At 38.7% G+C, this 15,386-nt stretch overlaps 1 protein-coding gene across 1 annotated transcript; it reads right to left on the minus strand.

Annotated features, from left to right (window-relative positions):
* Window positions 1-133: 133 nt before the first annotated feature.
* Window positions 134-12,872, minus strand: LOC130810076 (protein RNA-directed DNA methylation 3). The gene is made up of 19 exons (XM_057676013.1): window positions 12,547-12,872; window positions 11,032-11,273; window positions 10,751-10,906; window positions 10,501-10,659; window positions 10,337-10,420; window positions 9,572-9,645; window positions 9,119-9,466; window positions 8,978-9,029; window positions 8,721-8,876; window positions 8,492-8,632; window positions 8,215-8,314; window positions 8,000-8,137; window positions 7,873-7,927; window positions 7,715-7,782; window positions 6,161-6,230; window positions 4,197-4,233; window positions 3,981-4,041; window positions 2,613-3,585; window positions 134-2,098 (listed from the first exon to the last, which is right to left on the minus strand). The coding sequence occupies exons 1-19, from the start codon at window positions 12,731-12,733 to the stop codon at window positions 403-405; spliced, it is 4,797 nt and encodes a 1,598-aa protein (XP_057531996.1). The 5' UTR covers window positions 12,734-12,872; the 3' UTR covers window positions 134-402.
* Between the last annotated feature and the right edge of the window lie 2,514 nt (window positions 12,873-15,386).

The raw sequence follows: 15,386 nt of genomic DNA on the forward strand, positions 1-15,386 counted from the left end.
TCTATTTTTATATTCAGTTCCATCATCATAATTCACATATTCACACTGCATACTTTTATGAAATAGTTTTCACAGTTGTTTCTATTACATTACATCCTGCCATAACAACAGAATTGAGGGTTTTAACTTGATATCATTGAAAAGATGAAAATCATTGATAGGGAATTTCAATACTTGATGCAAAAACATCAAAAACTAGACAGTCACTGGTTCTACAACTACACAATAAGTGTCAAATCTGTTCTCAAAATGAACATAGTTTTATACAATGTGGTTGGGGGAACAGTTCTGAGTCAATTTAACATAAAATGCAGGCAGAAATTTTATACAATGGAGGGAGAAGGTATTGCACCTTCACAATTGGTAAGTCTGAGGTCGAAACTCATTAAGTTCAAGGCCTTCCTATTTTCCCCAGCCACCACCTCCACTACTTGCATCATTGTTTTCACCAGATGGTGGTTTTCCCCAAGACCCAGTTCCAGATCCGGATCCAGCTCCACCACCACTTCCGGCTCCTGCACCACTGCTTTCGCCAGATGATGATGGCTTTCCCCAAGACCCAGCTCCAGCCTTGTCTCCACTACCCCAAGATGAGCCACCACCACCTCCTCTAGCATCATTGCTCTCACCGGATGGTGGCTTTCCCCACGAACTAGCTCCAGCCTTGGCTCCATCACCTTCCTCAGATGTTGGCTTTCCCCAAGACCCACCTCCAGTCTTGGCTCCATTACCCCAAGATGAGCCGCCACCACCGCCACCTCCAGCATCAGTGTTGTCGCCCGATGGTGGCTTTCTCCACGACCCAGCTCCAGCCTTTGCTCCACCACCCCAAGAAGAGTCACCACCACCACCTTCGTCAGATGTTGGCTTTCCCCAAGATCCAGCTCCAGCCTTGGCTCCACTACCCCAAGATGAACCAACACCACCGCCTGCTCCGCCACCACCTTCATCAGATGTTGGCTTTCCCCAAGACCCAGCTCCAGCTCCGGCTCCACCCCCCCAAGATGAGCTGCCACCACCACCTCCATCAGATGATGGCTTTCCCCAAGACCCAGCTCCACCTCCACTTCCACCACCCCAAGACGAGCTTGGCTTACTCCCCCCCTTTTCTTCAGCTTCATCTCCAGCTCCCCAAGAACTACGACCGCGATAGCCACGACCACCACAACCACCACGACCTCTACCACGATAGCCATCACCTTCATTGCGATTGCTCCATCCTCTACCACCATTACTGCTATCCCCATCTGCTTTACTGCCTCCCCAGCCACCACCACGATAGCCATCACCATCATTGGGACTGCTCCATCTTTTACCTCCATTGCTGTTATCTCCATCTGATTTACTGCCTCCCCAGCCACCACCATTGCTCCATCCTTTGCTTCCCCCGTTATCTCCACTAGCTTTGTTGTCAGTCCCAGCTCCCCAAGAACCCCCTTCACTTTGTTTCCCCCATCCTTTGGCTTCCCCACTGCCACCATGGCTACCGCCTCCCCAAGACGAATCACTTTCCCCTTGCCTTTTCCAGCTTCTATCTTCACCATCCCCACCAGAACTCCAGCCTCTGCTGCCCCAACTGCCTCCTTCATTGTTTCTACTATTAAATGAGCCACCTTCACCTCCACTTCTCCCACCATAGTGATCACGACCAGATGATCTACCTCCACCATCTCTGCCAAACTCTCCACGGCCACCCCGAAAACCTCTGCCAGATTGATCACGACCTCCTCGAAAACCTCTTCCTCTTCTTCCACCAAACCCGCCATGCCCTCGATCATTATCATTATTCCAACTGTTATTTCCACCTGGTTTACTCCAAGATTCTCCACCCTCGCTGCCAAAATCTTTGCCCCAACTCTTACCCTGGCTTGCATCCCCCCCTTTTGACCAGCCACCCGAATCAGAAGTAGTGTTCTTCCACCCCTCCGTTGCATTATTCCCCTGTCCTCCACCCCAAGAAGCTCCCTGATTGTTGTTGCTCTTATTTGCAGCTTTTCCCCATCCATCATCAGAACCACCAGCTTGTGTGTCATTATCCTTTTGACCCCAACTGGAGGAACCAGGAGAAGCTCCCTGCCAACTAGTTTGAGGAGAGTCTCTGCAAAGAGGGGAACAAAACAATTGCAACCATGATCAAAAGTGTAAAAACAAGTATATCCATTAAAGAGAAGATAAAAGGAGACAAGAGTATAAACAGAAAAAATATTTATTTCTAAAAACCCTAAGAAGCAAACAGTACAGACAGCTGAAAATAAGATCCAGCGGATCAGGGGAGCATCAGTAACTTCCTCCGCCATTCTTAAAGCCACTGAAGAGATAATTAAAGCAGACGGCAAGACTGAAAGAGTACAAGTCAGTAAGAAAAACAACGGACCAAAACAAAACATCATCAGACTTGAGTTTAGCAGAATTACAGTGAAAAATGGTACAACAATCATAAAACTATTAAATAGAGTGAGTCAATATCAAGAAAAATCCAGGATGTTGTCACGAAATAACACGCAAAATTGCACATGACAGCAAAATTCCAGGTCTTGCATTATGCAGCTGAATAGCCACATTAAATTTCAGTTGATAAAGACTAGACACAAATTAGTATAAAAACCACTTACTTTTTTGATGTCCATCCACCATCCACATCATCTTTATTTGACTTATTCCAGCCTTGGTAGTCATCTCCTTTGTCAAATGAACTTCCCCTTCCTCTTCCTCTTCCTCTTCCAAAATGATCCCGTCCCCGACCCCTCCCACTAGACCCCTGGCCCCTATTAAATCCTCCATCATTCTCAAAGTTCTTTGCTTGCCCCCAAGAGTCCTTTCCGCCTTCGCTACTCTTCCACCCACCAGAAAACCCTTTGCCAACCTCAGCATTTTCCTCCTGTGAGTTTTTCCAGCTACCAGAGCTAGAACCCCAGCCATTTCCATCTGAAGTGGGTTTGTTAGAGGAGCTTCCCCATTCATTTCGTTTTGAGTTATCCTTGTCGCCCTGCTTATTTGCAACCAATCCCCAAGGATCTTCACTTGGAACTTCAGAATTCTTATCTTTAGCACCTGTCCCCTCTGAAGAATTTTGTGCCTGTTTTTGTCCCCATCCAGCATTTGTTTCCAATGAGGCCACTGTTTGAGACTGTGATGCAGCAAGTGAACTTCCCCATCCACTGCTCTCTTTTGAATCATTCTTTTTACCCCACCCATCTGCTGCTGCTTTACCCCAAGAATCTACAGCAGGGGCCAGAGTGCTCTTAGGTTCAGCCCATGAAACACCGCTATCCTTCTCTGTGCTCTGATCAGTTGAGCTTTTCTGAGCACCCCAACCTGAACCACCAAAAGAACCAGTATCTTCAGAACGTTTTCCTTTGTCCCAAGCATCAGGTTGGCCCTTTTCAGCAGGTTGACTACCCCAACTGTTCACTGCAATTGTATTTGCCTTGTCTTGTTTTGAACTGGATCCACCAGCATTCCAGGAGCCTCCTTGATCCCCAGCAGGTTGTTTGTCTTTACCCCAACCACCCGAACTTGAGCCCCAACCCCCAGCATCACTTTTATTGACAGCTGCAACTTTACTCAACCAACCATTATCTTCATCTAAATGTGGAAAAAAAAAGAAAAGAAAACAGCATTAAGAGACTAAACATGTAACTTGTAAACCTTCAAACGGGTAATTAATAATCATCTCCATATCAATTAATAAGCTACATTAGCATTTGGCATAGATTTAAACAATAAGTGAAATATAAAAAATGAAGGGGTAGTAGACAAGTTTACGGCCAGAATTCAGAAAACTTGTCAGGAAAGCTTGCAGAAAAAAGCATGTAGCAAGTACTCCAAGACCACCAAAACCAGAATATGCAGCAAGAGAGAATTTTTTTAAGCTAAAGGGTGAATAGCTTGCAGAAAAAAGCATGTGGACAATCACAATCAGAATATGCCAAGTACCTTAGTAGAGTACTTTCTAAGATATAGCTAAACAATGTATTTACCTTTAGAGTTGTCATTAGGAACAGAAGAAGGTGGGTCAGTAGCTGTAGTGCCGACTTCAAGCTGCATACATGAAAAGAATGTGACTTGTTAGAAGAATGAGCATAACAGACAAGAACGTTTCAAGAAAATTAGCTAGAGAGGTATTGAGAGAAGTGTGTAGGTAAGAGAAAAGGTCCAATCAATCACATGCAGAGGCAAGAAAAACAGAGCTCTACCGAGGCAGCAGAGGAAGGAAAAGCAGGCCATGCGCTCCTGCATGGAAAAAATTACATTATAACCAGCAACATAGAAAGTATCAAATAATAAACCAAAAAAGGAAATATGCACTATATGAAGAAAAAAATAAAAATCTTCCAGTAAACAGATCCAAACAAAATAATTAGTGAAAGTTTGAGATCAAAGTTCATAAACTGGTAAAGATCCTTATCAGTAACCCCCACCCCCCTCCCCCCAAAAGCACTTATCACCGGTTTCACGCCCAAGGTTCTTGGTTGCAATATGATCATATGTGAGGTTCATACTTTAAAATGAATATACTCCAAACCAACATGTCTCCATACTGATGGCCTGAACCACTATTGACCGAATCAAAACAGTTATTCAATTATCATACACATTGACACATCCCATCAGATCAAAAACTTAGATTGAAACAAATACATGAAAGACAACATAACAATGACGTCAATATTCACAATTAGACAATTTTTGTTCAGTGTTCAATAATGCACCAATAATCAAATGAAAGTTTAAGTGCTTTTGTTAGCTGACCTTAAACTTCACTAGCTTAAAAATATTAGCATAAGCGGGACAAGGGAAGACGGTAAGCCAGTAATCCAAAAAAGTCAAATGAAACAGAAATATCAAAGAGATCATTGCCATAATCACATTCAGTATATCCCACTCAAATATTAAAGACTATTGCAGTATTTTGTTCTATTTGATTCCACATTCTAATTATTTTAGTACTACCTCAGGTAAGAATTAATTGTAACACTTGCATAATGACAACTATTTATCAATCAATGTTGTCTTACTTCTTATTCTCTATGTATAAGAAAAAGCAGTCAAATGAGAGCTTGTATGATTCGTCTTCATGCTTATTTTTATAATATCTACAGTATATAATTTTTAGTTATATGCAACTTAAAATATTAAGGGTTAAAATAGTGCATTAGATAGCGGAAAAACAAAAAATGTAGCAACTAAGTTCAATTAGAGGAAGTATATAGTGCAAAAATGCTTTAAGCTTAATAAGCTAACAACAATTGTGCCACTAATCTTATTCTCAGAAGATGGGGTCTACTACACAAGGTAACAACAACGATTGTCCACATAAATTCTCCTCTTTCATGCATTCCTATCACTTGTCATATGGACTTTAAGACCTCCCTCTTCCTATCTCTTATCCTTCCTCACTCCGCCATCCAAGTCCTTTTTGGTGTCCCTCTTCCTCTTTTGAAATCTCAATGGTTCCAAACTTCCACTTTTCTTACTAGGAGCCCAAACCAACTAAGACGAATTTCCTTCATTGCGTCATTAATTCTTGCAACTTCCAAACCCTTCCTTATGTCATCATTCCTTCATCGTATTTTCAATGTATGTGCTTAAACTATTTCAATGTTCATAATTCTTGAGATATTTTCATATTCGATTCCTGATCAGAATAATTTTAAATTAGAGCAGCAATTTGATAAGAGCATCCTATATGGTGTTTTACTAACAACCTCATTTACACAATGAAGCTTCATAGTAGCTTATCAACTTTTAAGAGGCAAGTAATCTGAAGCACCAGAAAAGGCAGCAATGATATTTACATCCACAAGAAATAGGTTGCTTAAGAAAAGTCACTAAAATAAATTAGTTTGTTTAGAGGCTATGTCAAGGGTGAAAGGAGCATGATCATAACAAAAATAGTCAAGTATTCAGAAAAATCTTCAATCTAGTAGTGATAAGTGACAACTGAGAAAGAACCAACAGAGCACCCACCAAGTACAGCAATAGCATAAGCATATAAATAACGCACTAATGAGATATATAGCATCTCATCCATTGAAGATCAAAAAGTAAAAAAGGATAAAGGGTAGCAAGAGGAGAGGAGTAATATGAAAACCATTAGGAGTACAACGGTACTCAAGAAAAAACATCCATTACACTTTAAACTAGAGATAGATCATACCTCTCACTAGACGATCCTCCAACATTCCAACCACCCGCATCAGCTGAACCACTAGCTTGTTGCAACCAATCTGTGCAAGCACAAACAAGAAAGACATAGTTTTCATTTTCTAAACACTAATCTATATGAATGAAGTCATAGAAGGAGTTTTCATGCTTAACATGGAAATTCATTAAGTACACAATTGCAAAATAAACAGAATGGTGAGCGCTTAAAATTATCAACTAAGCTCAATTCAGCAGCTTGAAAACTGCAGGCACAGATTATGCTCATTGTAGGTGGGAAACAAACAGTTCATTACGTATGAAATGCATCTCCACCAATCTCTACACCTTTTACAAGAAAATATAGAAAATGCAAACCTAAGTCATATAAGGAATTAGGATCTAGATGCAGGAGACAACAATAATAAAATTGTTATTCTCTTTTTAAGAAAACAAATATACATGTGAAAAAATATAATAATTAGTAGGTTCAAATTGTGGCACACTCGATGAAAAATCCAAAGCAAATTTTGCTATATTAACAAGCAAGGGTTAGGTTCAAATATTTGGCACACTACAAAAAATCCAAAGCATATTTTGCTGTATTAACAAACAGGAGTGTAGCTATCCAGAGAAGGAGGCAGAAAACAATTCAAGCAGCTCCCCTCTTCCAAGAATTTTGCATATGCTCCTGAACTATGTATCACAACTTAGCATCCACTTAAAGAGTAAGACAAACGGCTTGCAAGTTATAAAATCTCCTGAATTACTTATGCTCCCATCCCTTTTTTTTGTGTGTGAAGGATTCTTACTCTATAATCTATCACTGATTTCTGGAAGCTGCTATCTCCATGGGATAAAATTAATATCATAAAATTTGTTTTTGCAAATGGAGGCTAGGGTTCAACACTTATCAGTTTTATTCCCGCATTGTAACTATCAACTTTACCTATTCAATACCCTATCGGGACAAAATGGAGCTAATTGGCAAAAGGATGTACAAACTTTTATGTTGCCAGAAAAATGACTCATATATTATTTGCAACTCGTTACGGAAACTGCTAGCTTAAGTGTAAAATTATCAAATCAAGCAGATTCTGTATGGATTAATTTAATTAAACTTTTCCCTTTTGCCAATAAAAATGAAACAAACCCCTACAAAGTCTTTTAATTTATTTAATAGTAAAGATTAATAGTTGGAAATTGAAATTGAATAATTGTACATTATAATTTTTCTTTCTATATAAGAGCATGTGATTGATTATTATTTTTGATAACAGACATAAGGATATATGGCCCCAAGTCCTGATATCCTGCCTTTGCACCCAAAAGGGATGGTAGCTCTGGAGTCATTACTTTCTTATGCCTTTCTAAACCTCCTCCTAATTATTTTCTTACTGAGAGGAGATTTTACAACAGTGTTGACTTGTATAACTGACCAAGGTGCAGACACCAAGAATAGAAAAGAGCATCATCAGAAAAAGGCACAAGACATTGAATATCCCATTTCATACATACAATCAAACAGAAATTTAAAGTAAATGGTCACCAACTAGGGCAAGATTCCTACCATTAGCATTTCCTTCAGAGCCAAGCAAGTCAAATGGTTTGAAGGGAGAGCTCGATTCAGGATCATCTCTGTGACAATAGTTCAACCATCAAACCAAGAATCAACCAACTATAGTCTTATCAACAAAGAGTCCTATGCTTAAAAATTCACAGAATTACCTAATCAAAGAGGTGGAGCTCTGTCCACGAACCTCAGAAAGATGCTCACGTTTAACTGCAGAAACACTTGCCTCAATAAGATGTTCCTCTAGTGTCTAACAGAGATAAAAGAGACACAGTTACAAACCTGTAAGAACCTTTCGTTGAGAATCCAACTTCACAGTGACATCAGTATAGCGAATGGCCAAGACACGGCACATATAGCCCTTCAATGGACCAATTCGAATTCTTACTGACTGTCCAACAGAGAACATTCCTTCTTTTTCTGCCCAACGGCAATCAAATCAAAATATATAGAAAATTCAAAGGATCCAGAAATTCAAGAAAAGAGTGAATGCATACCCTCAAAATTATTCTCTCTCATCTGCCATGGTTTTTTAGGTGACAAGGGTGATTTAGGTGAGGAAGGATCATCTTCAAAACTGGATGGTCCTCCTTCATCCTGCACGTGATAAAATTATCAAAAAATAGAAGATTAGAAGAGTGAAACAGAAACATTAAAACAGAGGACCAACCACACCTCAAAGATGGTTTAGTTTCATCAAATGGGAAGTGGAAAGGTGGTTGGAAGTTTGAACCACTGTCATAGAACATGACGTAAGTCATAAGATGAAATTACCTTCCCATGACAAGCAGTTTCACAATGCCTTACTTTCTCACACATTTGGGATTTTGAGCAGGAATAAGCATTATCCAACTCAGTTTCATCATACAAAAAAATGACCCCCCTATAAATCTGCTTTACAATTCCCTGACGTCCCTACAACAATGAGAAAAAAATATTGAAAAAAAAAATATCTCTTGGCAATATACACATCAACCTCCTGATAACAAATCTGAGAAATAACCTTGGCTGGCCCATCTAAAATCTTGATTGTATCATTGATGGATATAGTCTTCATACGATGATCTAAAGCAGTAAATTTCTTCTCTACTGGCACATACTTTAAATCTTTCTGCCCCAGAGTCAGTGTCACAGGTCCTTCTGAACCTTCTTTCAAAATCTACAATATACAAGGACAAATGAGAAACAGAAAAGACTGCATTATGGTGAAATCACACCCTCCCCCTCCCCCAAAAAAACAAACAATAGAGAAGGAACCACCTTGTAGTTGTCATCCTTTTCCAAGCCTATTATCATACCAAAATCTCGTTTGCTGCCACAGACAAAAAAAAAGAATAAAATGAATACTAATAAAACTAAAGCAGAAAATATAGCCATTGGGCCTCCAAAACATTGTCTCACCCAAAATGAACAAGATCATTGACTTCAAAGCTAGATTGCTCATGGGATCCAGATGAACCCTCTCCTTTCCCACTACCCTTCTCACCTCCCTTGTCCATCTTCACATTACTCTTTTTCTTTTGCTCCCCATAAAGTTGTGAAAGCCACTCAACATTATCAGATTCATCATTGCTGGGAACTGTGAACTTCTGCAGTTCATCTTCAGACGGATTAACACCCCAAAAGCTCAAGGAATCTATGGATAGTTTCTTATACAGAAACCCATCCTTCAGCATCAGGCTATCAAGGAACTCAAACATTTTTCCTGTGTCACGATCACGTCTGTACTGTATGAGCGGTCGGAACTCCCTGAAGTAGTCAAAGGTCAATATTTAACAATCAAATGAAAACCTACAAAAAGAACTCCACAATATAAACCAAGGTACTAAGACAGAAACAAAAAATATCCATTACTCCAAATCACTAGAGCTTATCAATCTTGCAGCTGGTATAGAACCTTTTGTTCTCTTCAAACTTACTCCCCCGCCCTGCAAGCAATTTTAAAAACATTCAAACGTAATGAAAATGGCGTACAGCACATATACCTCAAACATAATAAGTTATCAATCCAGAGATAGAGTTGAGCACTTCTAAAAAAAAGCTTTTACATAAGACTAGGGATATCCAACATAATCAATGCTACTTAATCCAATATCTCAATTCACAATCAGCCTGAAATTCACTTATTTCAATTCCTAATTTGCAGAAGGCAGAGAAATAGTAGATTTAGGCAACACCAGACGTAATACTTCACGGTTGAAAGAGGTGTGCCATGTACAACACAATTTACGAACAAAGCATAAATTTATTAGACTGATAAATTATATGTATCACAGCAAGAAAATAAAACAAATGAAACCAAAAGTATAACTCAAAAAATCTAACTAAAAGCAAACAACATCAACACCCCATGCCTCTGAAAAGGCTTCTCATTAATCTTTGATCTAATATAAACGACCATCTGCTACATCAGTTTTGCACAAGAAAGAGAAGCACGAGTGATAATAATTTTCGCCCATCATTATCTTATGATCATGACAACATTCCATTATATAATATGCACACATAGACACAATCACTTATATACACACTTTGAACAAATAAAACCCTTTTTGAGTATCATCAATCAAATAAAGAAACGAAAATAGATAAATTAGAGAGTAGAACATTTGTCATTACATATTTCTCAGTAAGAGCTTGAAGATCAATTCTTGGGATCAACTTTACTGTTGCTCTTTTTCGCTCATTGTTGACGGCCACCACCTAGAAAAAAATGGGTTCTGCTAAACAAGCAAGTACTACAAATTGTTGACTGCATGCTAGTTGAATAATAGATATCAAACCTGTGCTAAGTCACCCCTGTAGATTCCATTCTTTACCCGTGCCCATGTGCCCTCTTTGACTTCACTATGCCTCTTTCTAACAACCAAAAGTTGAGCGACTTCATTTGATGGAACTTGTGTCACAAGGCTATAGTAAACGTCCGCGAGCTGGTGACATGCCTGAACCAACATTTATATTAATAAATTCTCAGGGAAGAGGTTGCATATAAGGGAGAGAGTATATCAAACAGCGTGTTAAATTCAAAATTACCGCAACAACATCAGATTGCTTTTCGGCTTCAACAAAGACAAACCCTTTAACGTGTTCAGCAGCAAACGCAGATATTATCTGGAGCTTAGTTCCTAAATTACTCATATCTACATACTTTTGTATCAAACAGAAAACAGTATTTTTCTCTCGTCCAACCTGAAGTCGAGGAAGAAAAGCAATATTAAAAGAAATCAGAGGATGCAGAATAACTGGACACAGTGCAAAGAAAACTAAAGAACTTAACTATTCAAGTAATGCATAAACAATTACAAAGATCAGACCTTGCATTTGACTTTCCAGATAGTGGGTTCTGCAGAAGGCATGATAAAATCCTTGTCAAAGGATCTTTTGGAGTCAATGTCATCTTCAGCATACCTAACATGTGATCCCCTATAACGCTCTTTTAGCATTTTTTCAAGTTCATCCCCACTCAACTCTTCCTCTTTAGGGAAAAAAGGTGGGACATTGTCGTATCTTCCAGGTTCACGTTTCACTTTAGAATCATAATAATCGTCTATGAAATCTGCACAGTAACACAAATCATAAGCATATCATTAGAACTGAATAACACTACACCAAAAGACTGACACATGGAATCTACTATAACACACATAAAAACATGTTTTATATAGGGGTGTTTATTTTGGCAGAAAATCATTTCCCTCGGAAAAAAGAAGGAAGAATATTTTCCAATGAAAAATGTACATAATATTTATTTTTCTTTTGTCTCATTGATGGATACTCTTGGGAAAATAGACGTGTTGGTTAGCGAAGAGTAGAAAACAATTGATTTCCTTTCATTTTTGGAGGAAAATGTCTGGGAAGCCATAAAAAACCTATTCTACTCAAGATTTTCATTTTATTTCCCTTGTCAAACCAACGGAAAATGAGGAAATACAATTTCCAGAATACAATTTCCAGGAAAATCTTGTCTTAAGCCAAACACCCTGTTGATGTAAAGTTTATTTTTCTTGCAAAGGAAAGGGCCTGAAAACTTGGTTCAGCTCGATTTTCAAACTAGTTCAAAGATGGACTGTTAAATTTAGGAGTTAAAAAAAATTCTAATGGATATGGAAATGCAACAAATCAGAGCAGACACAAAAATGATGCGAGTACAATATTTCAATATTGCCAAGGTACAAGTGATAAACACCAATATTTTAGCCAAAAAATTACATGCAAGAGCCCTAAACTTAAACAATCAAGGAAAACTGATAAAATGGCGATTCAATGCAACCTAATCACAAAACAAACAAGCTTGAGAAAAAACCCTTAAAAATTAAGCTTTTACTTTAAAGATGAAAAGAAAAAAGACATCAAAATAAAGATAACAGCCACCGATATCATCAAAGAAAAAACAGAAAGAATTACACTAGACCAAAAGACTGACACATTGAAGTATAACAACACACGCGAAACATGTATCATATAATGTTAAGTTTATATATTCTTAGTCTTACAAAGGAAAATAATTTCTAATGAATAATGAAATGCAACAAAATGGAGTAAACCTAAAAACCTGATACATAAACAAAGCTTAAACATTGTTAAGGTACAAATAACCAAATTATAAAAAAAATAAAAAATAAAAAAAAAAACTCAAAATTTAACCCATAAAATGACATGCAAATACCCTAAAACCGAAAAATCAAGGAAAGATGACAAAATGGAGAATTACTGCAACCTAATCGCAGAACAAACGAGTTCAGAAGAAAAAAAAAAAAACCCTTAAAAAATCAAGCCTTTACTTTAATGATGAAAGTAAAAATGGCACCAAAATCAAATATGAAGTATACCAATATCATCAAAGAAATCGCTATCGCTATCACTGTCGTTATCTCCATCGAATTCGACCGCAGCGTCATCGAAGAACTGCACAACGCCGCGATTTTTCCTCTTGCCATCACCAGCATTGTCATCGTCACCCCGTTTTCGTTTGCCAGACGAACTATCAAAAGCTATTCCTTTGCCCTTGGACGCCATTCCACGCTTTGAGAGCTCAGTCAGTGTGACCTAGATTCATGAGAAAATGGCGTTGCAAAGGGGGAGAGTAGAATGAGAGAGAAAGAATAATTATTACTTTACTCGCTTTTTTCGTTGTTTAAAAGAGTAGAAATGGAAATGTTTCTTCTTATTTTTATTTTTTAATTTGAAAAATTGTTGATACTATACTAAATACTAGAGGTGATCATGGGCGGCCCAGTCTACCGGCCCGGTCCGAAAAAGTGAGGGTTTGGGTGCCAAAATATGGAAATTTTAGAAAAAGTTGAGCGAAAAAATAAAAAAATTAAGCAAATAAGCGAAATTCTAAACTTTTTCCAAAAGTAAGCGTCCAAACCCCAAAGCTGCGCTTTGGAGCTGTTCGCAGTTACTAACTGCGAACAACTATAAAAGACAAAAGAGTTGTTCGCAGTTAGTAACTGCGAACAGCTATAAAAGACAAAAGAGTTGTTCGCAGTTAGTAACTGCGAAACAGTCTGTTTTGTCGTTTATAGCTGTTCGCAGTTACTAACTGCGGACAGCTAATTAATTTTTTTTTTTTCCTTTATTTTTGAGTTGTTGTTTGTTGTAATTGCATCTAGAGACATTAGAATAGGTAATTACAAGTCGATGTAATATTAACTAAAACTAACACGAACACAGCAGTAGAGGAGATGGATCCAGCAGCTCCAGGACCCCTAGACCCTAGTGTGTTAACCATGCAGCATGAGCACAGGAGTACTCCTCTTTGGGATGCCCAGGTTAGTTAACGATAGTTATGATTTACATTTTACTATTGCGTACATACAAGTAACTTATTTATACTTCTACTAGAGCGCGTAATGCGCCAATATGGGTTGGTACAGGGCATTCCACCGCCTTGTGACACTGAACCCCGGCTGCACCTAATTTCGCGAAGAAATCAAGCTGGGGCTAACTGGATGGAGATCAACGGGCGCCACATCGCTCGTTGGGATCATAGACTTGAGCTGCTGGCACAAGGTGCGCCGATCGATGTTGTCGGCGCACCTACTACACCTGACTATATGCCGTGGTTCCTTTCCATCACGCGCCGATGGATGACACCACGTGCCATCTTGGAAGCAGCACATTACGCACCTGCTGCGCCTACGATGACCCAATTTGTAAGTCTTCATTTGCATTTATTTGATTAAGTTGCCAATTAAATAATAAAATGTTACATTATCTAAATATTAATTCCAGGCACAAGGTGCGGCAAACGTGATGCGGTACAGCTAGGAGGAGCCGGTGAGGGAGATTGCGCATGGCATGCTCGTCGGCTCGCAGTTCCAGCACTTCATACCGGAAGTCGCTGCACAACACTCACCGACTATCTCCCATACGCACATGGCATGCTCTCCTTCTTATGACTACCATTTGGAGGAGATTGATCATTCATATCCCGTTGATGCTGCGGGGACCTCGCAGGCTGGGCCATCACAGCCATCACAGTACTAGTCCCCTCCACTGCCAGAGCGTCACGCGAACGTCTCTTTCTATCGTAGGAGGCGAAGGAGACCAACTCAGTTGGATAAGGTAGATGAGGGTTCGTGAGCGTTAACGATTACCTTTTGTGTATTTGGATCGACTATGTACATATATATATATTTTAATTGACTTGTATATTTCAAACATTTGTGTATATTTTTTTGTATATACATATTTAATTACTTTATCATAAGCCCCAAACTTTGACTTATGAATGATCGGAGTTTTGGCGATGAATCATGCCGCCTTAAAAATACATCGACTTGTAATTACCTATTCTAATGTCTCTAGTGCAATTACAACAAACAACAACTCAAAAATAAAGGAAAAAAAAATTAATTAGCTGTCCGCAGTTAGTAACTGCGAACAGCTATAAAAGACAAAACAGACTGTTCGCAGTTACTAACTGCGAACAACTCTTTTGTCTTTTATAGCTGTTCGCAGTTGCTAACTGCGAACAGCTCTTTTGTCTTTTATAGCTGTTCGCAGTTAGTAACTGCGAACAGCTCCAAAGCACAGCTTTGGGGTTTGGACGCTTACTTTTGGGAAAAGTTTAGAATTTCGCTTATTTGCTTAATTTTTTTTATTTTTTCGCTCAACTTTTTCTAAAATTCAAAATATGGCCCGATGGGCGGGTTTGAGCAGAAAATAAGTGGCCCGATTTTTTTGGGACGGGTTTGGGATTTGGTGTTTGGCCCACACGTCGGCCCGGCCCGAAAAAGTGCTTATTTATGATTTGCATTTTAAATTTGTTTTATATTATGTATAATATGTAACAATTGTATTTGTTTATTTCAATTATTTGTAATTTGTGTTTTAAATTATGTATAATATGCAACAATTGTATTTGTTTATTTTAATTATTTGTAATTTGTGTTTTTAATTATATATAAATAATATATAACATAGGCCCGCAAGCCCGCATATTACGGGTTTGGGCAGGAACTTTTAGGCCCGCCCTCGGCCTGCCCCGCATCAATGGGCAGTTTTTCCCTCCCGGTCCGGCCCCGCGTTTGATCACCTCTACTAAATACTAATCTAACATTCGGCCGCATATAATCATATCTTTGAATTATTATACACTATTTTGTTATGTATTTTCTTCGATCTATTTTAACCATCACAGTTTCACTCCTAAACTATCACG

The sequence above is a fragment of the Amaranthus tricolor genome, chromosome 4 (genome assembly GCF_026212465.1).
Source record: "Amaranthus tricolor cultivar Red isolate AtriRed21 chromosome 4, ASM2621246v1, whole genome shotgun sequence".
NCBI lineage: Eukaryota > Viridiplantae > Streptophyta > Magnoliopsida > Caryophyllales > Amaranthaceae > Amaranthus > Amaranthus tricolor.

Coding starts and splice junctions, on each gene's coding strand:
- LOC130810076 (XM_057676013.1), bottom strand. CDS start 12,733: ATGGCGTCCAAGGGCAAAGGAATAGCTTTTGATAGTTCGTCTGGCAAA. Junction 10,907..11,031: donor TCTGGAAAGTCAAATGCAAG/GTCTGATCTTTG, acceptor CCTCGACTTCAG/GTTGGACGAGAGAAAAATAC. Junction 9,467..9,571: donor ATAAGCTCTAGTGATTTGGA/GTAATGGATATT, acceptor TGACTACTTCAG/GGAGTTCCGACCGCTCATAC.